Raw genomic sequence first — 26,634 nt, 5'->3', positions numbered from 1 at the left:
AAATGTGCATTTTGGCAAAGATTAAGTATTGAGGACAGAAAGTTGGGTCCTGCAACTTTATATTTGTAATCCTCCATCAAGTATATAAAATAATAATGATATAAAGCTATAAATGAAAACAACAACAAATATTGTTACAGATGATAACGACGTGTTCAATACAACTTAAAAAGCTCAACATGCATTTAGAATGCTAACTGAAGCGTGTTGTTTTTACAATATTGTAATTTTCACAGAAAAATAGCCATTAGCCGCTGATTCATTTAACCACATTTTCATACAGATTTGTTGTCCCCAGGCGACTATATGTTATTGTGTTTCCAAATGAAAGAATGTGGAAAATTAAATTAAATCAGTGTAGTGTATTCTAAACAAGGTCTTTGTGTTAGGAGCTCAGCTCAGAGAAAGGCTCTGGTTGTAGAACGTGATAAGACAAATGGGGAGAAAGAAAACTGTAAACAAAGGGATTGTTCTCCAGATGGTATTTTTTCTAAACATTAAACATTGAAATTAATGAATGTATAAAAATAAATAAAACATAAAGAGCTCACATACTCAACACCCCAAACATCCGTCCCTCTGAAACGTTGCTCATGAAATTGAACGTGACTTTAGAGTATTTGTTACCACAGAGCTTTAGGCTTGGCCAGTAGACCTCCACCAGAAAACGTGCCCAAATTTATCCTGAAAAAAAAAAAAGATGAAACCACAGAGGGAGTGCTACACGTGAATTTTGATACGGATACATTTTCCCTCACTGTAGAGTGAGTGCCGTTCAGCCGTGATGAGCTGCTGCAGCGTATACAGTATCCACCCGGGTGGAGAGTATTCCCACCACTGGGACACAAGTGGCTTTTTCCGAGACTCACATTCACAATAATGTGTAATTACTGTATTATTCATAGAAAGAATATATATAGCAACATAGCAATACTGAATAATAATGAAAATACTTTGTTTTACAGATGTGGAGAAGAAACGGTCACACAAATTGATATCATATGATACTGTTAATGAAACGTCTTCTCTGTAAGTGGATTTCCGTTATTCTTCTACTTCAACTTCTTCATCTCTGGCAATAGAGCTGGATGTGTATATGAGGACAAACACAAATAATAATTATTAATTCATATAGCATATTTGGAAAAGAAAAATTAAAGGAGAACAATAGAAAACATTTAAAAGCAATTTGAGCATCACACAGCTTTAGAGCACTAATAAGAAAAGATCTGTTACAGATGAGAAAAGAGTAAAAACAATAGAAATTGTTGAAATAGTCAGTAAGATCAGAACTAGGAGAAAACACACCTATAAAAATGGGTCTTCAAGAGAGATTTAAAAGAGGTTAAGGAGTTTGTCGAAAGACGGATCTCCTCAGGGATCGTTCCAACCGGTGGGAGCCCTGACAGAAGGGTCACAGTCACCTCTGGTTATCAGTCGGGACTGTGGAATAGTGGGTAGGGTCTTCGCTCTGGCACATATGGTGTCAAGAGATCCGAAATGTACTCAGGTGAAAGTCCAGAATCGGCCTTAGAAATCATCAATAAAACCTTAAAAATCAATTCTAAAATGTACAGGAAGCCAATGAAGAGGAGCTAAAGATGGAGTTATATGCTCTCTGTGAGCAGATTTAGTGCGGAGTCTGGCTGCTGCTGTTTCAACACGCTGTAATTTATGCAGACTTTCTTGGCTCAGGCAGGTGAAGAGAGAGTTGAATCCAGCTGAGACGAAATAAAAGCACGAAAGACAATCTCCAAGTTCCTTCTGGTTAGAACATGCTGATCTCTGCAAGTTTCCCGAGCTGCAGAAAACACGGGTGGACAATTAAGAGAGTAACATTTATCTCGAAACGTCCACCTCCAGAGAGTGCAGCATTCAACACTGCCGCTGCAGAGCTGCTTTCTGCTGGCGCTGTGACAGGTAAACGTTTCGGAACGAGGCCTTCACTTGTTGAATTGCAGACCCTGTCAGACTAATATCTTCCAGAGGAGCGTTTTTGGGCCTGTGTCACCTTTTTCGATGAATGGCGCCTTTCTCTTGACTTTTCAGTGGTGGCGATTGTTAGTGGGAGTTGAAAAACAACATGCCCTCTTGCGTCACCGAAGAGACTGCTGATGTCAGTGTGTTTTTGACGGGCTGGACGGGCTGTGTACACAGCAGGAGACATTGACCTCCATCTCCGTGGAACACATACTCACATACAACACTCCCCGCTGTGGGCCGTCACAACAACAGAACAACAAAGTTCAGTTTTAGTAACTTAAACCAACCATCCCTACAAACACTGAAACTTTCTCTAGGCCTGTAATAACAAATGCTAGCATGGAATAATTTACACAGGTCAAAATCATTTATACTTACTCAACTAGCTTATGTCATGCTGACACTCATTAGTGCTGTTTTGAGCACAGAGTAAGTAACAACAGTATGATTATTTTTGCTATTCATCATTTAAATCACTGTGCTCCTAACATGTAAGTTTCCGTGGAAAACCCCCCCCAGAAGTCACACTATAGCCATTCTACTTCCCTTCATGTGAAATTTCCCCCCAAAAATGCTAATGCTCAGCACGTATAGTCTTTACTTTTGTAAACATTTGCTGGTTACCAAAAGTTAGCATTAATTTCGCAGGTGCTGTTGTGGCGCTAGATGGAAAATTAAATGAAGTCATTTGGTTTAACAACAACATTTAAGAACTAGAATGTCCGACAGTTCCCTCGTGAAACCGCAGTTAAATCCACTGGATCATATTATTTCGATCTGCACAAAAATTGCACACATACATTAATATCAGTCTTCTAAACATGCCTGATTATTTTCATCAAGATCCACGAGAAGTCAATGTAAATGTTAAAAAACTCAAAATGATTAAAAAACTATGCGGATCCACACCAAAACTTAAATGGGCTCCTTCCTGATCCGAACCGCATCCTTCCACCAAATTTTGGAGTAATCCTGATAAATAACAGAAAGACAAACAAGCTAATAGAGACAAAAATAGAACCTCCTTGGTTGAGGTAACAAACAAACTACGAGGGTGGTCTGGCAGCACAAACCTATCCCAAGGCTACTTGCCCTTATCCCTTATCTCGAGATGTCAAAGCAGTGTTTCCCAGTCCTAATCTAGATGCTGGCGGCCCGCCATATTCTTATTTGTCCTGCCTCATTCAGTTCCATAAAGAACCAAAATATTTCTTTACACTTCTCATGATAACATAAGAGATCTCGAACTTGGTGTTTTGCTCCGGTGCTGCATTGTACAGCTGTGCCGCTACCGGCCGCATGCGCTATCGTCCATAAAGTTGTTACCATCCACGGAGAAAGTCAGACCTCATAGCTTCAGCTGCAGTTGTGCACATACACAAACGGATTTTATTTCACTCTGTGTACTAGTCACTGCCATACCGACATAGATTGAATATAGCTTGTTGGATACACTGTAAATAAATTGGAAAAAGAAAATTCTGGATCTGCCAATTTATCTACAAACAAACACTGATGAAAACATAATGTTCTTGGCGGTTACAGGTTACAGAACCCTCTAGGTGAGGATTCATATAACAGATGATTTTCTCTAAGTTGAATCATCTGCTGGCATTTCATCATACGCTGTGAGAGCTCGCAGAACTGAGTAATGTCAGGGATTTTTATTTTGCTTTCACGACCCCTCCTCACCTGCCTGTAGTCCACTTCGTGTCTGAGCGCGGTGATTCATGCCGTCACCTCGGCTGCGCAGCTCTCTCCTGTCAAACCTCATCTCCTCCTCCCCTTTAAAGAGCTGCCATTAACCAGGCTCCTCTCCCTTTGCCGAGCCACGTTGTCATAAACTAAACACATCAAATATTCATCACACACTAACACACTGCTGCTATGGAGTATTATTCATGCTCCACGGGCCTCTGCTGAGGGTCCTTTCTTTCAGACGCTCACGACGGCCTCATATCCATCCAGCGACTCTTTCTGCAGCTCGACAGAAATCCTCTGCGAACGAACTGTAGGAACAAGTGGAAGACAAACATTCAAATGAATCCACCCATCTTTAAAATCCCTCATCTCTTTGTATTCCGCTTTTCAGTCTTTCTAAGTGAAACCAGGTTTAACATTTCATTAGAGAAGCTGTCAAGTAGATATATTCATTAGTGATTCTGCAGTGAGTGTGTAAGAGCCTTTAAGGGGTTAAATTCATTTTTTACCTCAAGATTGTAGGTCATGTTATGTGTATTCTAAATTTTCTCATCAGTTTACATGTCGCAGAGTGAAAGATTCGATTATTCTGCTTTGAAGCACTCGGGCACCGCTGCCTCTTTGCGGTTTACGACAGGCGATGGGTCATAAAGCAGTTTTCGTGCTTCGATCGAGCTGAGAAGTCGGCAGGGTTTGGGTTCGACACACGTTTTTTAACCACGCAACATGTAGCAAGTACAGGACTGAGTGGGAACAGATCATTAGGTCAGTAACGGAGCGGGCTGCGATGCAAACTTCGATCGCCTGTGTCAACCTGTTACTAATGTTTAAAGAAACCACTAACCGGCTTCCTGGCTGAAGTGTGAGTACGCTGAATGTTGTAATGATGCAAGAATTTTAATCGGAACAAGATACTCTTTCTGGCTACGAGGTTTAAGAACTCGGAGAATGATTAACGTCAACTGTAGTGTGTTGTCTCTGCGCACAGTGTTTCTGTGAATGGATCCTTCTGTCTCTGTCCGAGCCAATTTTAGACTTTCTGACATCATGAGCTAAAAGGTTTTTGGGTTATTTTTGGTCGTCAGTTGTTCAAGAAGACGTCGTCGGTTTTACAGCCTGCAGGGAAGAGCTGGTTTGGATGCTTTGGTTCATATTTGTTTGGGAGATAATGGAGTCAGTAGCTGGTCCTCGCAAGGATAGAGATGAAAGAGCATGTGTGCTTGTCTCTGTGCATTCATATACTTGTGTGCTCTTCTGTTTTACTGCCCAATTAGTCTCTGTTTGCTGATTACATTACCTGCATTACACAGCCAACTGAAGGTTTCCAACAGGCGTGTTACTGCAGGCTGACATAACTGCAGCTGTATTACAGTACACACTGTACACTGCACAGTAAACACTGACTGTGTTGTACTGTTATAAAACTGTTAGAAATAGATTATTTGATGCATCGAAACTTCTGCCTGATGGATCTTTCTTTTGTTTCTTTGAAATTCATAAACAAGTACTGGTAAATGTCAAGACGTTGTTTAATGGAACCTGAGTAAAAGTCAAACTGAAATCATAAATTTTCTTTGCTATTTTAATTCCACATAAAAAGATTTCCGCTTCATAAATGTGAATATTTCCAGCTGTGTGTTTGTGTGTGTGTGTGTGTGTGTGTGTGTGTGTGCGTGTGTGTGTGTGTGTGTGTGTGTGTGTGTGTCTTTTAAAAGAAAATTGAAGACCTGAATTCTATGATGAACCTTTTATTTGCTGACATTTTAAAGTCTGTGATTATCGTAGAAAATAATAAATTATTAGGTCCTGTTCTATATATAGATATTCGATGGAGTGTATTTTACTGCAGCAGCGTTATGAAGAGAACGTACCGCGGGCTCCACATATATTCTTCACTTCCTTGACCCTGTATTACACCGACATCCACCGCGCCGCTGTGCTTACCTCGCCCTTTCTGCTGCTGGCCGTTGCGTGACTCGTTATTCTCGCGTTTACCTTGCACCACACTTTTCTCGTGAAAGCTGAAGAGATGACGATGCTGCACAGTGCACGTCAGCTCTCCTCAGCCAAGTTACATGCGACATGTAATTCCACAGTCTGTAAACTTCACCTCACTGCATCGGTCTCGCCTGCCTGATTGAATGACTGAAATTAAAACTACCAGGCCAGAAAGCATTTGACAAAGATACGGTTCACGTTCATGGACCAGCTCTGTGTTTTGGCTGTTTACTGTGTCTCAGGCTGAGCGCGCTGATTTATGCCTGTAGATAACATCTGCTTTAGGGACCCGGACTGTTTGCATGGTTGATCCATTCATAAGTGGGGTCAGTTGCAGCAAGTGAACCCATACAGCTCTTCACGGGAGAATAAATGACACTTGAGGCCGGCTCTGCCTTTTCTCTGCAGCTCGTAGCGGATTAACAAGTATTTCCACCGCCTCACAACTGGTGTTAAGCTTAAACACACTTTTGCTTTCTTGTTGCAACAAGCAGTCTTTGTCAAGTCGGCTCGGCCACAAGTGAAAAAACACAAATGGCAGCGAAGTAAATAGTAAAATCCTTTTGGGAGCATCACAGCGCACTTGAGGCACAGTTTACATAATGAAGGCTTGAAGCGTCTGCAATCATCCTGCAGCGAGTGTATGTTTGTGTGTGTATCCATGTGTCTGAGAGATGAGAGAGGCAGAGCGGAACTTGTACAAAGCTGAGATGATGGAGCGGCCGTTACAGCTTCCTCTGCCAAGTGGTATAGCAACCAGGGAATCAAGTTCATTTAGATTAAGGATGAGACAGACGCCAAGAGGAGGTAATGAAGTGAGATAACGCAGATGAGGAATATGAGCGATTAAAGAAAAGCAGGGGCCCGAGCGGCAGGAGCCGAGAGAGATCAAGACCAATGTGAGGAAGTGTGAAAGATTTTACATGATGACTTACAACCTCAGACCTTGTGGACGTCTCATTACGGAGATAATTGGTTCATCATCAGAATCTACTCATTATTTTATATAACATAAGCATAAATATATTTTAAAGCTCTCATAATGATTCATGTTTTTCGATACATTAATGTGAGCTCTGAGGAACCGCAACCTCACCATTTGTTTTAGGTAACTGCTGCACACACACACACACACACACACACACACACACACACTCACACACACTCACACACTCACACACACACACACACACACACTACAGTAATATCTCTCCCTGAATCACCGTTGCAGCCTGAAGGTCATAAAGTAGAAGGTCGATAGAATCTGTCTGAGCAAAGTAGTAAATCATATCCTCTTCCCCGAAGTTAAAAGATAAGGCTTTTGTTTCAGCTCGTTGTTATTATCAACAAATCACACAGGAAAAGATCATTATCAGCGATGCACTCATCCCGTAAATGGTGTTTAACCAAAACCTGATACTCTAGATTATAACTAGACGATGCTGCAGTGATAGGGACTGATCCAAAAACACACAAACACATAAAATGTCACGTAAAGGTGTCATTAAGATGCATCCGACTCTTACTGAACACTTAATGTCATTATAATGAACATAGTTGTTTATTTCGCCCCAACACACGTGAGTCACACTCTGTATCCGATGTTTAATCGTCTCATGAACACTTTTTAACGAAGCTGTAAGGAGAGACAAGGACATTTTACATTTATTATATGTATTTATATAATGAATATATTATAACATTGTTATAGCCATGTTTCGCTACATTATATTGCCATTCATTCATCATTTATATATAAACATGGGGTAAATTAAATCACATCTGTTATGTCCCTGAAGTATTGTGCTTCTCTTATCTGGTGCACAGGAGGAGATGTGTGGTGTGTTTAAAGAAGCTCAAGAATGCAGAGGACGGACAAACTCCCATGACTCATCTCATCATGACTGCTGCACAGTTTTTCAGGGTTAACTGCATTTTTCACATGTTACAAGTCTGCGTTTCTCCTGCCGAGCATAAACACCAATATGTCCTCTCCCCCTGCAGCTTCCCGCCTGTTGATGATGTAAATGTTTGGTTTGTTTTTTTTCCCCGTGCCCGAGCTAAACCGCCTGCCTAAATAAGGTTTAAGAGACCCTGCATATCTATGTATGGGATCCAGAGAGCCGTGTCACGCTGTGTGACAAACCTCCAAGTGGTGTTTGGTGAATTCCAGGCCGATAGTGGAGCGACGGAGCTGCGTAGAGGAGCTCGGGGGGGGGGAGGAGATTACTGCTCATAAACACTGCCTGCCGCTATCCACTGCACAATAGAGCGGTGCGGATACAAGATAGTTGAAACATGGTATAGGGATTACCCAGTGCCTCAATAATTCAGCTGCTCTATTTGGAGTTACCTCATAAACATTAAACATCGCTGAGTGCAGTGCAGGAGTGGCCTGTGTCAGCTCCTCTGCCGCACACAGATAGATATATACACACATATTAAACATCATGTGAGGACACTGCAAACGGCTCCCACACGGTGTTTCCTGTGTGTGAATCGAAAGCGTATTGGGAATATCACTTGAGTGTGGCTCCACAGAAAGTAATCAGTCGATCTCCTCTCCGTCTGTCGCTCTCTATCTGTCTCTTCCTCTATTGTTTGTTTTGTTCATGAGCGTCAGTTCTCATTTCCTCATTTCTATTTATGATATTTCTCACAGGCCCATCACAGTGTACACACACACACACACACTCACACATTAATCATGGGCGATCGCATTAGCGAAAGAATCTTGCTGTCAACTTCCCGTTAAAGTGTTGATAGTGGATGTTTGAAGTCTGCAGATTTGAGACTTCTGGTATGTTTTTTTATTCTCCGCTTTGTGTGTGTGTGTAAAAGGTTTTCTGTTCCCATGTGATTTAATTAGGCGGCTTTATCGTGTGGTCATGTCTCTGATAACAGTGTTTGTTTGTCAAACAGCGGCTGCCGTCCCTGAACTCCAGCTCTTATCCGGACCAAGTGAAGCTGTTCTCTGTCAGAGCATCTTAAGAAAAGCCGCTGATGTCTAATCTAAAGAGCGAGAGGAGGCGTGGACTTTGACAGAGACGTTCTTCTTCTTGTCTTAATCTTAATATTTTAGTGAAATGAGAGCAGCATCGCTTCGTCACTCACTTGCTGGAGCACAGTTTACATTTTTAGCCATAAAAGGCTGTTGACCCCACACAAACTTCCCATTCTGATTTGGCACAGGAAAAGCTTTAAGTAACTGTCCCAGCACAGAGCGTGTTAATGCACAGACGGCTGAAACCGTGGGTTTGACTTTTCATGCAAAAGTGTTGACAGGTGAAATTGCTGCGTTCGCCTCGACCTCTGCTCACTCGTTTGTAGCAGAGGGAGATGTGTTACTGTGACAGAGCAGTTCTTTAGGGTCTCATGATGCTGTTGGGTTTTTTATGTGGAAATATACAGTCACATTTTACTGGTTTGCATTTGTTGCCCCAGGTGACTTTGTACAGCTTTACTTGAATGAAGTTTGAGCTGAATTGGTTCAGGTTATATAATAATCCTCATATCGATGTTCAAGTGGGTTTAGCTTACGAGACGACTGACTTATCGATGCGGTTGCAGATGTTGCGGTTCAGACGTTTCTTGGTGTGTGATTCCAGACCTGTACTGTAAAGACTTCCCATATGTTTTACCACATGCGTGACCATTGTTTCCAGCAGTGTGGGACGCTGCACAGGCCAACTCCATGGCTACGGAGATCTAAACTAAACATAAGCTCTGCAGTTGGTGCAGGTGGATTACCAGAGAAACACTGAGAGCTGCACAGAGCGATGAGGTGATGTTGATATTTTCTCAAGTTCTTTTCCCTTCATCTCTGAGCCAGCTGGGTCAGTGAATATCAGCAAACCACAACAGTCAAATAAGCTTTGAGCTCCCGTCAAGCTGAGACCACAGACGCTATCTGCAGAATGAGGGGGTCCCCGCTCTTTGCTGAACCTGCTGGGCTGTAATCATACTATTGTTTCAAAATGAGGTTTGAAATCTCAGTCTCTTTTCCTTTTGTGGTCCGAGGCTGTGGCCCAGTTGGAAACCTCCTGATTTCGGGAGGTGTGATCGGCCCGGCTCGGCTCATGATTAATACATCCTCTCTTGAAAAGCAGTGTGCTCTGTATAATGGACATTTGGACGATTGTGTGATAAAGTGCACGATCCTGGCTGCACCATCAAATAAATTCTCCTGCGAGGAAAGTGACGCAGGAGCTGGAGAGTCAACTCTTGAGAGTGCGTATCGACTGGAATAAACACATGAGGCCGGATGATGTAGGATTTGGAGGGAGGCACACATTCCATTTCTAAACCTCGGACTTGCAGAAGACAGTTTATTGATGAAATAGGTGAATAATTGAGACGTGTCTCCAAGTTGACATCTTCGGGTACTTTTTCATCCTGAGTTAAGCTGTTTTCAAACATGACGTCCGGAGGATGTCTGGAGAATTGGACCTTCTCCTGAGGTTACCTTTCACACATGCACAAGGCAGCAGGAGACTGTATGCTCAGAAGCGTTGACAACAGGACAGAAATATCTGGAGCGTTCAGGGGAGCAGCACATCAACACTGGCGTCTGTCCTCATCACCTAAAGCTCTCCTGACATCTTCCTTGGTGTCATCTTCGTGTATGGCTCCACTTTTTCATCCGGAGATATTTCTCTTCTTTTTCTATTTTTCATTTTTGCGTCTGTTGTGTGTTCCAAATGCGGTCCAGGAGGAGAAAGTCCACAGAAACTCTCTCTCGGACATTTGTGTTCTCGCATACAGCCCCTCTGGATAATTTCAGGAAAAATATCTGGACTTCAATGTCTGAAAACAGCAAAAAGAGTCATGAATGCAGCAGAAAGTGTGGGATGGTGAACTTGGTAACTCCCTGTGGGGAGCAGGTACAGTAAGTACGTCCAACTCAACTCATGAAAGAGTGCATGAAACGTCTAAACACTTCCCACACACATGCTCATGTAAACCACAGTAAAGCGCGATACACTCACTCTCACACAATACAGGTGCATCTCCGCTGTTTGTCATCGTTTCCCTCCCACGTTCATCACATGTGCCCTCTGAATGGGAAATGTGAATGTTTGCCAAAAACACACATGAACAATGGACACCGAGGAGAGGATCACAGTCGGCGGAGCACTCTGAACCGCTCTCCCACACTGTGACGGGGTCGCTGACAAACACTTTGAGCGGCTCTCAGGTCAGACACATCTCACAGCTGCTGAAATCCGAATCGCTGCTTTTGAGGCTTTCCTTACATCTTTATAATACTGAGATGACGTGTAATTTGTTTGAGTACTCGAACGCACCAATGCAGACGCTTTAGTTGTGGCTTGTAATGAAAGAAAGAAAGAAAGAAACCGTCATGAGTAAATTAATTAAATTGTGTTTTTCTGTCTTTTCATCTTCACTGATTAACATAAGATTGCTAGAAAACATTAAATTCACTGCCTTAGTCAAAAGCTTCTGGCAACTTTTAAGATGGAATCTTTTCTTGGATCTTTTTTTCGATCAATCCACCTTAAATGTCGACATGACAACTTTGACCACGCCATTTGTTTTTATTGTTTCTCTTGCTCGACATTTGCTTGATGATTGGAAAAAATAGAAAAATTGCACATGAATTTCAAATGGTTCTGAAATATTCTATTTTCTCTTTCGGTAAAATAAATGCTTAAGTGGTGCTCCATGCAATTTTGGCAGAGCCACACATATGAATACAAAGACACAACCAGGTCCCTTTCAAGTCCACGTCAAAGAATATAAAGAGTGTGACTAGGATGTCGGCCAGAGCAAAAGAACTTTTACATTCTGAGTGGAGGCTGTAAACACTGTTTTTCCTCCCTGCAGAGAAAATATCTTTGGGTGATGAATAATCAAACACTTTACTGATTCCCTGTATTTTTACAGATTTTGGAGAAGGTAGAAACTGTGGGCAGTGAAATAACTGAAAAACATGTGATTATTTTCCCGCGGCCGTGAATTTCCCGGTCAAAAAGCAGATTTTTTTTAACATATAATCAATTGAGAAAATATTATGCAGTGTTCCGACTGACGTATTTGACTTGCATATTTGGTGAAGTCCAATGTCCCTAGAATTTTTTGGAGCACATCTTTGTAATGTGTGCATGTGAAAGCAGCTTAATCCCCGGTGTGGAATATTTTACCGTTGCGGAAAAATGGGCACTTCCCTGATTGAATCAAAATTATCATATTCATTGCACCATGGAGAAGTGTAAAATGTGGACGTGTGTGTGGAAACGACAGAGCACAACCTCAGACTTCACCCTTTTTTATTCAAACCGCAGAGAAACGCCAGCAGGCAGCACACAATTAGCCGAGCTGTGCGTGTCGTGTCCCCTAACAAATGCGGCAGACCCGACAACTAAATCCCACTGACAGACACTGACCAATTTAGTCTACAACCCCACTGAGGATGGGTAATTGGTTGTGAGCGAGTGAGGAGTGTACACCATGTTTTAACAGGGGGGGGGGGCACTGTCCCTCACAGCCACGGCCTGGAATATGTTGTGAAAGAGACACAGTTGGCTTTTTCTGACCTTTCGTTTGGGACTTTTAATGCAACTCTAATGCGAATGGGGGATTTATTTTTTGTCTTAACATGAAAAATATTAGCTTGTTCAGCTTTCCATGTGCATTTATGTTCAGTACCCCAGGATAGAGGCTGTGTTCGTTTGTTAGCAAAATAATTCAAATCCTACTTTATGGATTTCCATGAAATTTGGTGGAAGGATGTGGTGTGGGTCTGGCAACATTTTCCTACATTTACCCCAGGAAATAGTTTATGGATCTTGATGAAAAGAATCAGGCACATTTAGGTAACTGGTATCTATGAATGTGTGAAGTTTGGTGTGGCCTGAATGAATTTCAGGGGAGTGGCTGAAATTCGGCTAGAATGCATTTGGGAAGTAAAAATGCTTTCCAGCGATCGACCACATCCATAGTATTCTTCAGATCGTGACAGTAGACTCTCAGAATAGGAAGCTCTTCTTTTTAGATTCACATAGAATCACAGACATCCGTACGTCACACTTGAAGAAACCCGCAGAAAGAAAGAAAACAGTATCAGGAGCTGGTTGAGAGAAAGGCCTTTTCCATTAAATCACACTGATGAGCAGTATAATGAAGGTCCCAGATCCTCATTTTTCAGAGAAAAGCAAAGATCCAGTTTATTTACCGTTCTACACAGACACATCATGTTATAATTATGCAGCAGACTGATGCTCATAGAGTTGATGTATGTTTAGAGAGTCAAGAAGTCAGTTGAGGGAAAGTTTCCTCTTCGATTTGAGAATTTTTTTATCTTTACAGCGGACGGACTTTCCACCACAGACAGAACCCAGGTGCTTCTGGTCACATTTTTATGCTGCAACCTCAAATCAAACAGATCTGCTTTTATTCGTGCTGACATGACTTTTGGTGAAGTAGAACATCAGCAGGAAGCTTTTGGTTGATTTCCTGTTTAGTCATCTAGATATTAAACTGGTGCCATGACCTCAATCGGATTCTGTCGTGTAATGTAAATCTATTTTGTTTTTTTAAGAAGAAAAAAAACATATAACTGGAGATATCACCTACTGAAGCAAAAAATGAATCTACGTTTGCTGAGCAGGACATTAGCTGGAGAGTCCCACAGAGGAAATGATATATTGATGAAGCATTTACACACTTACAGATTAGCGTTCTGTCTGAATGAAGATCAGGTTAGTCATGCAGCATGCATTGCCCACGTTTAAGCCATGTCCTATAATCCCCGCAGCTGCAGGGTCACAGGGCGTCTCCTCTGAACTCTGCTTCACCCCCAGCACACAGATAGTGATGCTGTCATACAGCGGTGTCATGCTCAGAGAAACATCGACAGCCCAGGGGCACACATGCTTCGCTTTGGCTTTGGCTGTGCTGCATGTTCACCTTAATGATAATCTACTCGATTGATGTCTCTGTTCCGAAACAAAGCCGGATTAGTGGACGTTACTTTTATAGATGCACTTTGGCCTCAAAGAAGATGGCAGCAGGATTTTGTCTTAACAATAGCTAGATCCTCTGCATCTGGAAAAAGTTGCAGCGTGATAGATCGCTGCTCAGGGGCGTTTTTCTCTGAGCTGGACAGTTATTGTGTTTTCTAAGAGGTTTGTTTTTAATCCCGGTCGCTCCCCCCCCCCCCCCCGCATTCATGCACGCATGCTCCTCCTTTTGTAATTTTATTTGTGAGACGGTGTAATCAAATGAAAGGTAAGTACTCTCCAGCAAACAACAGTATTTGTTAGTGGCCATTGTATCGAGCTGTCCGACATGCACTTGAACACAGAGCACAGGGAATTGCCGTCATTCATTTGCGATTGTCATAACAAAAATAAAATAAAATGTATTATTCAAACAAAAGGCTCTGTCCTTTCAATCGAAAGCAGCGATGACCATGGGATTTATTAACTGTTGTTTAACATTTTTATTATTTCACAAGTATCAATAAAAAGATCCCAGGCAAAGCATCAACGGTAGATCATTTTTCACACATTGGACGCATCCATATGCAGAGAAACATTTCTCTGTAGCTTGTTAGGAAACAAGCTCAAACAAACAAAGAAGTCCCTCTGGTTCTGCCGGTGTGACACCTCCTAAATCAGATGTGCAGCAACAGTGAGAAAAGCTCCGGGTTATTTCCTGGAATGCGATGCGTGTTCCAGAGGACCTCGCTCGGTCTGGATCCACAGAGGGAGGATATCACAACGGCAGAATACACGAGCCAAATCTCACACCTCCAATCACATTACTTCTACTCCTGCTGCTACCACCTAAAGGCCGATGTGATTCCCATCGCCCTGTGTCTAACGTGTGAGCACACATATTGTAAGTGACAAATCCGTACAAATAAAGCGTGAGAGCTGAACGAGCTCATGGCTCCAGGGTGCGTCTTTTTAATAATCCCCCGTTGTGGCAACTTTGTGCTGTTTTTGAGGAATGCGTGTTCGTTCTAGGGAAAGCCTCATTTTGTGCTCAGCTGCCGGGCATGCAGTGATGTTTCAGCTAAAATGATGCAGATGCATCAGAGCGGAAAACTGCCACAACTGGGATGTGAAGATTTTCTAGATTTGATGGAGGTGAAGAGGAAGGAACAGTTTGGAGTAAAGGATTAAACAAGAGAAGGCTTTCTTGTGATTTTTTTAATGCTGAATGCTGAATCTCATCCATCATTTCTATCTGTCTCTCATTGTGCTCCTAGAAACATCTTGCAAGATCTGCTGTTCTCAAATTTACGTGTGAACTTCTTTACAAATATGTACTGGCTGGGGTTCCTATTGTTGGGACATAAAACTGGGGTCAGGGGCCAAGAAAGAGCTGAGAAACTGTTGTTCTTTTTCTTCTCCATATTTCTCTCTCTCACTTTGGCATTCCCCCTCTCCCCATTTCTCTCTCCCTCTACTCTGAATCTGGTTAATCATTGCTCCTACTTGGTGCTAAGTTGCAGAAAGTGTCGCATGCAGACCGGCTGGTGTGTGTGAGAGAGAGAGAGAGTGAGAGAAAGAGAAAGAGAGAGAGAGAGAGAGAGAGAGAGAGAGAGAGAGGAGGGCAACCCTTGGCAAACACTTGTGCCGTAAGCAGGACCATGTGCTCAGCCACACGTGTGTCAGCCTCTGTTCTCAGCTCGGACTCATGCTTGAACATGATTCACTCTCAGAACGATGCCTGATCACTTTCCTTGGTAAGAACTGATCTGATAGTCTTCTTTGAAATGGAATTAACGTCCGACAGTTTATGTTTTCTTGCCACTTACGTGAAGCATTCGTCGGTTTCACATGAAGATGTGGTTGGCATACGTTAAACTTCATAATGAGCTGTAACAGACGCTGTGGGGGTGTTTCAATGGGAGCCGACATGTTTGTTTGTTTAAAACCTCTTATTTTGCCAGTAAGAGTTGGGACTTCTGTGCGTCTGATGGTGTCAAAGGCAGGAAAGTCATTTCTGTGATCTCAGCTGGACCCACACTGATCTGATGTCAGACTTGACAAGAGTATCTCCGATCCCTTGGGCGCCGGGGGCAATCAGTCACTATGTACTATTGCTAATGGTTACTGCATCCTGGTCATTACACTGAACCGGCCATTTAGACAGTAAGGCTGTTTGTTTGCGATATGATCTGAAGTCGGCCCCATACAGTTTTGTAATATATAGAGCAGACGTTTAGATTGTGACCGAAAGCTGCTGGCGTCGTCTTCAGCCGAGACTTCCCGAGCTTGTTGACATGTTCAGTAAAAACCCAGACTGAGAAAGTCTTTGATTTCGAACAGACGCTTTCTCTGCCACGCACATCACAGACATCTGTCCTGACACACTGCGCTCTTATCTCCTGAGCAAATACCACGTCCCCGGTAAACAAAAAGAAACCCCCAAAACACACCAGCACGAGTCCCTCCTCCCCGCCACGAGACTGGAACAGAATGGAATTTGAAACGTTTTAGCCAAAAATGTTTCCATGGTCAAGGTGTTTTTTGCAGAAACGTTTCAGATTTCGTTCCGTTCTCCCGCTTCGAGCAAATCTCCCGCGGGGAGTTTTGCGGCACCGATCGATGCGCAGGTGAGTGACCTCTGGCACACACTGACATACGCTCAACCAGAACACCGCCGGGCTTTAAGATGAGGGTGGACAGCCGCCAACTGTGAGTCACTGAGTAAGTGCAGCCCTGCCGAGCCACAGCGGTCTGACTGATGGCACAAACAGTGTTTCCTGGAGGTTTTGGGGCTCCTCTCTTGATGCTCTAGACAACGTGCTTCCGGGTCGTCCATCTCATGCACCGTTCGCCTATATACCTCTTTACCCGTTGCCATGGCCTGGATGTGAATTGAACTGATCAGGATATCTTTTTTAAATCTTTTTCTAATGAGGAGGCTTTTCTACCATCAAAGTCACACTAACATTTTCTCTTTGTTTATCCTCTGCATGCCCTCAGCTCTTGGCGTTACTGAAGTGCGATAGATATATGACCCAGCCTTTTCCTGTTTTGATCCTCTGGTTCGGGGCCTGAGGTAATAAGTTGTGTGTTTGCAATGAGCTTTAATGGATTCTGTGTCTCTGTGTCATGCAGGCAGTGTGGTGAGCGTAGATAAGCCCCCTTATGAGGTGAAAACTCTTCCCCATCCTGCAATTTTCCCTCCCAGCACCAACAGCAGGAAAAAGGGATGTCACGGCTGTTCCTCCTTTTGGCAACGCTCGTCGTCTCCTGCAGCGTCCAGGTGGGTCCCGAGAGCACAAACACACACACACACACACACAAACACACACACACACCGCCGGTTTCTGAAACAATCCAGAGAGACGTCCTGTCGAAGCCTAAACAAACTATCTGTTAATGACCTGAGTGTTAGGCTGCACAATATATCAGTCTTTCCATACAAAAGGACACGCCCCCTCCTTTGTGACAACACATTAGAGTAGAACAGTGTCATTATGATGGATTGCAGCGCTAGTTTGAGGATGGGCTGATACAGCTGCTGAAAACAAGATGTGAATTGAAACAGATGAATGCCAAATGCAGTTTATGCACCTGTGTTCACTTGAGTGGGGCTCACATTCCCAACATTTTTCTTGCACTACATCAAGTGGATGAATAATGGGCCCTTCTGCTAAAACCGACATCGTACGTGTGTTTCCTCAGGTGTCTCCTGCCGCCACCCTGGATAAGCTGAAGGAGAGTTTGAAGTTGTACATGGAGGAGTGTGATCGCAACAATAGCCGAGACCCGCCGAGCACCGGTGAGCCAAACATTTAACATAACAGACGTTGCACCATAACCACTTTCCTATAGTATTGAAAGTTATAATTTGTATGCCTCTGCGCCGACGACCTGTGGCCGGACCCATTGTGGTGATCAGAGCTGATGACGGTGTCGGTGCTGTAGACATGATCACTAGATCTACGGAGCAGAGTTAATACTTCCTGTCTCTGTCTGAGGATTTGTTGCTGTTGTGTTGTTACGAGTCTGTGCAAAAAGTAAACTCCAGCTGTGTTGTGCATGTGTGAAAGGAAAACTCCGTAGTCAATTCTCTGGATTTTACCTGGAGGTCATGTCACAAAACGGCTTGAGAGGATCCTTTCAAATTCGGGGGGGGGGGGGTCAAAGGTCAAGATCACAACAAATCATGATCTGGAAAAAGTGTATGTAGACTGAAAGTGCACTGGTTGGTGGAGGTGTATTTACCCTGGCTGCTTTTTAATACAGGATTATAGGCAATAGTTAGTTAGGTCTTTGTACCAAATGCTGCCCATCAGGCGTTCGCATGTTTTCTGCTTGTGGGACAGACATTGTTTGCCCAACCGTTCAAAAAGTCAGCTTCCCTCCCCATGCAACAAAAACTCCACTCCCCCACTCTGCAGTACTCACATAGCCTTCCTGTCACCACATGAGTATTATGGCAAATTAGCAGGTGCAGAGGAGATGAGACCGAACACATCATACATCTGAACATCCACCTGCCCATACACCCAACAGCCAGCAATCTTTACTTCCTCTATTATGAAGATGAAAGGTGTGCTATAAGAGGGCGGTCAGCAATGGGGGACTCTGCAGTCAAGATGAAAGACACTGTAATGATTACCAGTATCCATCACTTCAAAGATATGTGACTGTAAACCACAAACTGGAGACCACTAATCCCTCCTGTATTTCATATTTTTTCTTTTTCTATCCCCAGGCCTCGTGTGCAACAGGACGTTTGACAATTACGCCTGTTGGCCCGATGGAGTCCCCAACACCACTGTGAGCGTGCCATGTCCGTGGTATCTGCCATGGTACCATGAAGGTAAGAGACATGTGGGTTAGTAGACAGATGCTGATTGGGAGTTGATCCAGAGTAACTTTAAATATCCTGCAGAGAAAGATAGCTGTCCGGTAAATCTGTCCGGTGTGTGTGTGTTTACTTGTACTTATGTACAAATTAAGTGAGGATATTTTGGCTGGCCCTCACTTTAGTTTTGAAATGCATCGCTGTTTCTACGTTTACGCCTTCTACTGCTCCGGGGCTTCAAGCCCCAAAACAGAAATGATTGGAAACGCTGGTCCCGTTTTAGTTTTAAAACTTTGGGTCTGCATTGAAGTATGGACGGACAAAAACAGAGACATTAGGAAACAATGACCAAGTCACACACATTCCTTTGCTGACCGGTTCTCATCAGTCATGACTCGCACACAGTTGTAAACATTAACCGCTCCACCTCGTCGTCAGTCCAATAAAAGAAATTCTCCCATCCTTATTATTGTTTCTTGTTCATTGTATGTGCTTCCTGTTCAAAGTGGCACATGCTCAGTGTACAATGGTAACTGGTGTGTTAGAATGGACAGAGGTTGTTACTGATGTGGAGCTAAAACTTTCATGTTTGTTTTAAATTGAAAATGTAGTAGTATGGATGTAGCCTGAGTGACACCAATAGATGTTAATTTAGGTCAGGTTAGAGGTGGGCATGAACTCGTTAATGTTAAGGTTACATTTCAACTTAGGCTGTAAAAATGAATGGAAGTCAATGCAATGTCCTAACAAGCATAGCCGTTCACTCTGCTGTGTGTGTATGTGTGTGTAGTTCAGCACGGTATGGTGTATCAGGAATGTGACGCAAACGGCCAGTGGGTGGCTACGAAGAATACCAGCGAGTGTGACTCCAATAATCCAAGGAAGGTAAGAGAATGATCTCTAAATCAAACATCACAGACTCACTGTTTGAAGAACTAAACCTCTGACAGATATTACCTCTCAAATGAAAGACAAAAAAGTCCATGTTTGTATTTGTATTAAATTGCAGCAGTACTATGGCCACATCCGGATCATGTACACAGTGGGGTATTCCTTATCTCTGGTGGCTTTGGTGCTGGCGCTCGGTATCCTCATATTCTTCAGGTAATGAGGTTTTTCATATGAATTCCAGTTGATTGCTACCACAGTTGATTCCACATCAAACAAAGCACAAAGTGGAAATAGTGGTTGTAGTGGTTTGTACCAGTGTTTTTGCTCTTTTTTTTATCCTCTCATTAGGAAGCTGCACTGCATGAGGAACAACATCCACATGAATCTGTTTGCCTCCTTCATCCTGCGAGCGCTGTCCATCCTCATCAAAGACGCTCTGCTGGTGGCCAACATCACATCGCAGGACCTCAGCAGGGACCAGGAGCAGGAATTCCCTCGGGCGTCTATGCCCCCAGTGGAGCTGCTGGTCAACAATGAGGTCAGTGCGAGTGATCTGCAGATAAACAACAAGCTGTAAAGGACAGTGTTTTACAGAGACCATTAAGAGAGCGTCTACAAATTGTGATTTATTTTCCGTAATTATTTTGTTTTGTGTCTTGAAATTTATATCTCAGTCTCCACAAAAATAAGGAATTAAATTGCGTTTCTTATATAAATGTATGTGGGTCAAATCGATAGGATAAAAATCCTCTTTTTGTTTCAGGGGTTTAGTGTTACCCTTACTAAAGTTGTTTTCCTTCCCATATTAGATGACCCTTCTGTTATTTGCCTCATTGAAAGTCCCTCAGAATTTGGCAAAACAGAACAAAACTAAAAAGGCACTCAAGGCTGCACAATCCTGCAAAATTGAATGACCATAATGATGATGTATGTAAAACATTAAAACCAAGTAATTGGACCCTCAGCAGAGAGCATACCTCTGCCAAGGCCCAGCCGTTCCCTTATGAAACCGACTTTAAATTCAAGACAGCACACATGAAAAAATAAATCCTGAATCCACCTCCTGATCTGGATCTACACCGAAAATCTATGGGTTCTTTCGTTGGTCATGGGGGACAGCTGGATGAGGCTGGGGTTAAAGACGCTGCTGTTTTACAATCTGCACACTGTGGGCACAAAGTCCCCGGCGGCAGAAGGAGCTGCTCCCATCTGCTGCATCTCACCACTCACATCATCCGCAAACTAAATAACGCTGAACATCACACAGCCCGACACTCTGGTAAAATAAACCTCACCGCTGTCTTGCAGATAACAGTTAGCTGTCGCATCGCCGTGGTGATGATGCAATACAGCATCATGGCCAACACCTACTGGCTGCTGGTGGAGGGCATCTACCTCCACAACCTGCTGGTGATCACCGTGTTCACCGAGAGGAACTACTTCAAAATCTACCTGTGCATCGGCTGGGGTGAGCGGGAGTAATAAGTCCGTGGATGCAAGTTCGTTATGTTTTCTGTAACGATCAAATATCTGCATCAAAAAGAAAGAGCAGATAAAGTGTGAAATGACTGCGATGCATTAAGACAATTCTCTTTTCTTCGCAGGTACTCCGTTGATATTCCTTGTGCCCTGGGTGATAGCTAAATATCTGTATGAAAATCAAGAGTAAGTTTCCACAGTGCTCTCTCTCCCTCTCCCTCTCTCCCTCTCATTCTTTCCGTCACTTCTCTTCCTGTAGTCCAAACGAGAGCCTGCCAAACATTTTACGTTTGAGCTCATCCTTGTTGATTTCTCAACCGTAACTGCAGCACATAGCAGACGCTCTTCATCCTAAATGTATGAGTGTTGATACAGCTCATGGTCAATTTAACACATAATTGCGATGTGAGGAGTTGGCTGCAATTGAAAATTTCCCACAGACATGTTTAATTTTGTGCAGGATGCCAAATATGGAAACTGTGCAGAACGGAAGTTGTGTTTGGGCAGCCGTGATAGTTCATGATAATGTCTAGCGCCTAAAATCTCTGTCATGCCGTCTCGTAGGGTCTGGCATATATACACAGTAAATGAGGTGAAGGAGATTTTAAGGCCACACCCTCTTAACCATAAACACATGCTTTAAAAACCCACAGTAGTGTTGTGCTCCCCCGTCATCAGCCAGTTTCTGTTTTAGAAAGAGCTGATAAAAATGTGTTACAGGACGAGCCACGTCTAAAAGCATGGGAGCTATGGGGGGGATTCTTTTGATGCATGTTTTAATCGCTGCTTTTCTCTTTCAGGTGCTGGGGGCAAAACATAGACATGAATTACTGGTGGATCATACGTTCCCCAATTCTGCTGGCAGTTGTGGTAATTTCCTCGTCCTTCTTCTCATTCCATTTCTCTGTCTCCTGCATTTTCTGACCATACACTGAAAAACATTTTAGTTTCTCCCTGTAATTTATAATGGGGAAAATCTTAAAAATCTAAAATAACAGGAATAAACTCTTGAAATGTGTCATGTGATCTCAGAAAAATATTCAGTTTGAATGGACTACATTGAATATCTATTGTAAAGTTTTTTTTAATTAAATTCTTTTTGACAAATATTGCATCATTTTCTATAATTTTACAAAAAATACCTTTTTTAAGCAACATATCAGTTTATAATACATTTGCAAAATTAAAAAAAGTTATATAACTGTTTTATGCTTTCTTACATTTATACAAAATGCAAAATCAAGCATACCCATGCGATGAATTCCTCAATGCATATTTCTATGTACGTGTGAGGTGTGCAATGATTTTTCTTAACAAAAGAACCATATATATACACATTTGTGCACGTCCCACCCTGCCCAGCATTTCCTTTTCCATTGATACACTGCTCTAATATTAAACACACCTCATTTATTCATAAAGTATAAAAGACCATCTGTGCTTTGGGCCCAACATCTGGGAAACATGTTCAGAGTCAAAAGGTTTCTGGATAAGTGAAACATGATATATCTTTTTGTAACTGCACAATGTAGCTGCTCTCTACCCATTCTGTGACCAGACCTTTTGTTGTAGGTGAGCCCTGCACAGGTCGGTCCTGATCCTTCATACAAGTCAGATTTGTCATGGCTCTTATGTCAGGTCAATTACACAGGCATGCCAGCATTTTTCCATGCATTAATCATCCTGCTAAGTGGCTTGTATCTCACAGGAATTCCTGTGTTTGAGTTGTCGCAGGGATGGGAGGGCTGGTTCCCGTTTCCCTCTTTGTGTGTGTGTGTGTGTGCGCGCGCGCGCACACACACACACATGTGGCTTTCCCCAAGTAATTACTGCAACTTCCACAAAGTCAACAATCATAGTTTATACAAATATATAAAATATGATATAATGTGATATGTAGGAGATGTAGACATTTACGTGTATGTATTGTGTGTATAGATTATGTAGAAGTGTGCTTGTAATTTTGCAGGCAAGGGATGTGGCTTTTATAGCTTGTGGTTAAAATACACGTCTTTATTAATGCAAGTTGTGTTTTCATTTTTCAAAATGGTACAAACTGGGCTAATGTTGAATTACATGCACTTGTTCCTTGTTTGGTCATTTTTTATTTCGACCAGTTTTACAGAACAAAACATAATCGAAACACAATCTAACACAATACAATTCAAAGAGCAAGCAGCCATTTCTTTCATAATAATCCTAGACTTTAATTATATGTACAACCTAGGCACAGCTTCACTTCCTTCTCTCATCCTTCTGTAACTTATCCATAACTTGGTTGTTAATAAAAAGGTCACATCATGAGTAATTCTCATCAGGAGAACACCACTACCTCTTGAAATGCCAACTGCTGTGAAAAGGTTTCCTGAAAACAGGAAGCCCTTGTTGTGTTCACAAACATTATATATCACAAACACGTTTCCTTTTTTTTTATTTAGCACTGGTGGTGTTATTTCATGTAGATAGTTTTGGTTTCATCTGAGGTATTGTGTTATTTATCTCTGAGTTTTTCTTTGTTCAAATTCTGTATATCTGGAAATATTTTTTCAAACCAAAATATTCTGCATGACAACACATTTGTTAAACTGAGAAAATACTGGATCTTAAAGGGATGAACTGTCATTTTGAAATCTGTTATACATGCAATTGAACCTGTGTTTATCAACGCTGGTGTCTCTGTCCCTCACAGATCAACTTCCTCATCTTCATCCATATCATTAAAATTCTTGTGTCAAAACTTCGAGCGCACCAAATGAGATACACCGATTACAAGATCAGGTGAGTTCAAACATTGAAGCGCTTTTTTCCGTGAACTGTACACTGTTGTTTTTTATTCTCTTTATCTGTCCTGTACCTTTCCTTTCTCTCAGGCTGGCTAAGTCGACTCTAACCCTGATCCCCCTGCTGGGTATCCATCAGGTGGTCTTCATCTTTGTGACGGACGAATCTACCAAGACCACCATCAGTTTGCGTCTCACCAAGCTCTTCATCGACCTCTTCCTCTCATCCTTCCAGGTCGGACTCTGAGAAGAACTCAAACTAAAAGCATCAGTTATGACTTTCACTTACCGAAAGAATGCCACATATTATTTGTGAAAAGACACTGACTCATCAGTCCCCATGGGGAAATTGGCTTGGAACATTTACAGCAGACGGTGAATCAGACGTTCTGTTGTTTCAGTGAAATCAGGAAGGCTCAGAGTCTAGACAGTGATGTGATATTTTGTGATTCCATAAATCCCCACATTGTCACTGTAATGACATTTGTTTTTAAAAGAATGAATGCTATACTGAGTAAAGTCAGAGATAAAGTGGTAAAACATGCCTTAATAGGATAAAACAGGACTTAAGGGACTCTTTGTTCTCAAATTTGAGTTCATCTTAAACAATGGAGCTGGACACACAATTACAGCTCAGACTTATAATTATCTCTTAACCAAACCCAAATGTCAGTGCTGCACTAAATTAACAGCTTTTAAGTGACGGGCTTGTTCAGCGATCTGTTCAGGAGTCTGAGCATCTCTGCGCTTATCTTGAACCTCTCAGAAAACTGAGGAGTGCTGTATTTACTCCCGTGTCAGGAGGGATTACATTAACATAATGTGCTGTCGAGGCTGTTAACTGACATGATGACAGTGACCTTTTTTGCTACGGGGACACAGATGACATGTGTCACGATTACAGCCAACCAGCAGGGGAACAGCCTTGAGGAGGAGAGTGTGGGAGAGGAGGACGCTACGAGAATCTCAAAGTCATAGAGACAAGTGCAGTTGTAGTGGGACTTTTAGACAGAAGATAATGAGCATGTGTGAGCATTGAATTTGACCATTGTTGCCAAAGAATTGGACTCGTGAGAACATGGCCCCAGAGTCACGTTTTGCTAATCTCTATAAACAGATTGAGATGTACGTGAATGTGCAGAATTTGTATGTAAGGGACCAATCACGTTCAAGCTGGCTTCGGTTGTCAGGTAAACAGTCAGTGCAGAGAGCAAGGAGGCGGAACACAATGCAAACTGTATTCACATCCAGATAGCTGCTCAGAGAGATAAGCCAAAATGCTGCGATTTGTGAAAAAATCATGTCGTAGATGTCGTCTCTCAGCTCCAACACTATCGTCATGAGAAACAAAAGACGAACTCATGGCCTCGATATCCACTGGCTGTTGCTGCCCAGAATCTTTTTTATCGTCAGCCAATAGCCAATGGGCTCCACGATTTTGGTTTTGCAGCTTTGTACATTTTGATTTTGAGTGAGTAGCTATTATGAGGACTGACTCCGTATTTGCTGTCTCCACAGGGTCTATTGGTGGCCATCTTGTACTGCTTCGTGAACAAAGAAGTGAGTCTCTTCATTTGCACTGAAAAATAATAAAAAAACATCTTGGCGACCCCTGACTGTTCTCCTGGTTCACAACTGTTAACATCTACTCGTCTCCATCCTCTCCTCAGGTGCAGTCCGAGATCCTGAAGAAGTGGAAACGCTGGAAGCTCGGGAGGAACATCGAGGAGGAATACCGCCACACTTACAGCAATACCCCCAACACCAAGACAGGCAGCCTGTTGAACCACGTCTCTCGGTTGCCTCACCTCCCGGACATCGCCAAAACCGCCGCTCCACTCTGCAGCCCCGAGGAGAGGCACATGCTGGTGGCTCGCTGCCATAACGGCACAGAGCACAGTGCGGGGGAAGGGCAGTGCACCTCTCCACTGCACAAGGGAACAGTCAGCAACTGCACCCTGGTGGAGGACATCAGCCTCACGGACAAGGTGCAGTGTTACAAGGCTAGGAGAGAGAACGCAGAGAGCCACCTGTGAAAGACTCTGGGAACTCTGCGAGGAAACTTGGAGGGCTTTGAGCGCTGGCTCCGACATACTGCGCTGGGGTGGCTGTGAAGAGCCGGGCTGATGGAGTCATCTGTCAGAGCGGCCTTTGCACAGGGATCAGTGACACTGGGAGACTGAACAGCACTCAGCCCTCTCCACAGCCTGAGAACGGAGGGAAAAAACACGGCAGACGTCCAACGCTGAGGGTCCGAATGTGCTGTGAGCTTTGTGAATGCATTTCTGTAGATGTTTGTCGGACGGTGTAAGAAACTGCTGCATGTGGAACAATGCAACAACGCAATCTCAAAGGCAGATATAAGCCCTGTAAAATAATACGAAGAAGAAAAAAAAAAAAAAAAGCCAGAAACCTCAAATAGCAACAACGGCAACAAAGGGACAAAAAGGGCGCAGGGTCTTCACTCAAGCCTCCGTTTTCATTTGTGCTGTGTATTAAATGTGTGTTTTTGTGGTACTGGAGGTTAAAGACAAACTGGACGTTGAACTGTATACACAAAAAATACCAAACAAGTGACCCAGAAGAAGGACACTGCTGTTTACACTAGTGTTTATGTCCAAACTGACTCTGATGAACATGTACAGAAAAGGAAGAAACATTCTGTCCACTGTACCTCACACAGGAAGGTGACCACAGTGGTGTTCAAGTGTCCCCCTCCAGGGCCAAGGGGAAATTGGCAGCTGCTCTCATTCTTGGCTTATGTATAGACCTGAAAAGAGGTCAAGTGATGGTATGGGATGAATTATAAATAAGTTAAAGTGATGATCGCTTGACTTGCTTAGCAGTTTTACAATAAAAAAAAAATCTTTTTACATGGGTTTAAACCTTGAATACTGCAGGAGTGTTTCAGTTGTCGACCGTGTAAATGTGCCAGGTGTGTTTTCAAGGGGAGTCGTCGTGATTCTGCGCCGTTAAAGGTTTTCTCTCCCTCCTCACCATCAAG

At 42.9% G+C, this 26,634-nt stretch overlaps 1 protein-coding gene across 3 annotated transcripts in view; it reads left to right on the top strand.

The window, feature by feature from the left end:
- The window catches only part of gcgra (glucagon receptor a), a 35,341-nt gene extending 9,148 nt beyond the window's left edge, over positions 1 to 26,193 (top strand). Inside the window, exons 1-14 of one of the 3 annotated variants that reach the window (XM_034593658.1) lie at positions 15,246 to 15,400; positions 16,782 to 16,929; positions 17,352 to 17,448; positions 18,388 to 18,495; positions 19,271 to 19,365; positions 19,490 to 19,584; positions 19,720 to 19,909; positions 20,680 to 20,839; positions 20,976 to 21,036; positions 21,651 to 21,720; positions 23,540 to 23,628; positions 23,721 to 23,865; positions 25,149 to 25,190; positions 25,301 to 26,193. In XM_034593658.1, the coding sequence (XP_034449549.1) occupies positions 16,876 to 16,929; positions 17,352 to 17,448; positions 18,388 to 18,495; positions 19,271 to 19,365; positions 19,490 to 19,584; positions 19,720 to 19,909; positions 20,680 to 20,839; positions 20,976 to 21,036; positions 21,651 to 21,720; positions 23,540 to 23,628; positions 23,721 to 23,865; positions 25,149 to 25,190; positions 25,301 to 25,666 (1,572 nt within the window). In that variant the 5' untranslated portion in view covers positions 15,246 to 15,400; positions 16,782 to 16,875 and the 3' untranslated portion in view covers positions 25,667 to 26,193. Of the gene's footprint in view, positions 1 to 15,245; positions 15,401 to 16,226; positions 16,274 to 16,781; positions 16,930 to 17,351; positions 17,449 to 18,387; positions 18,496 to 19,270; positions 19,366 to 19,489; positions 19,585 to 19,719; positions 19,910 to 20,679; positions 20,840 to 20,975; positions 21,037 to 21,650; positions 21,721 to 23,539; positions 23,629 to 23,720; positions 23,866 to 25,148; positions 25,191 to 25,300 lie in introns of those variants that run through there. The other 2 variants (XM_034593660.1, XM_034593657.1) reach the window with 2 other exon arrangements.
- Positions 26,194 to 26,634: the final 441 nt, after the last annotated feature.

Source organism: Hippoglossus hippoglossus, chromosome 8 (genome assembly GCF_009819705.1).
Source record: "Hippoglossus hippoglossus isolate fHipHip1 chromosome 8, fHipHip1.pri, whole genome shotgun sequence".
NCBI lineage: Eukaryota > Metazoa > Chordata > Actinopteri > Pleuronectiformes > Pleuronectidae > Hippoglossus > Hippoglossus hippoglossus.
Note: the sequence above shows the minus strand (reverse complement) of the source record. Positions and strands in the feature narration are given on the sequence as shown.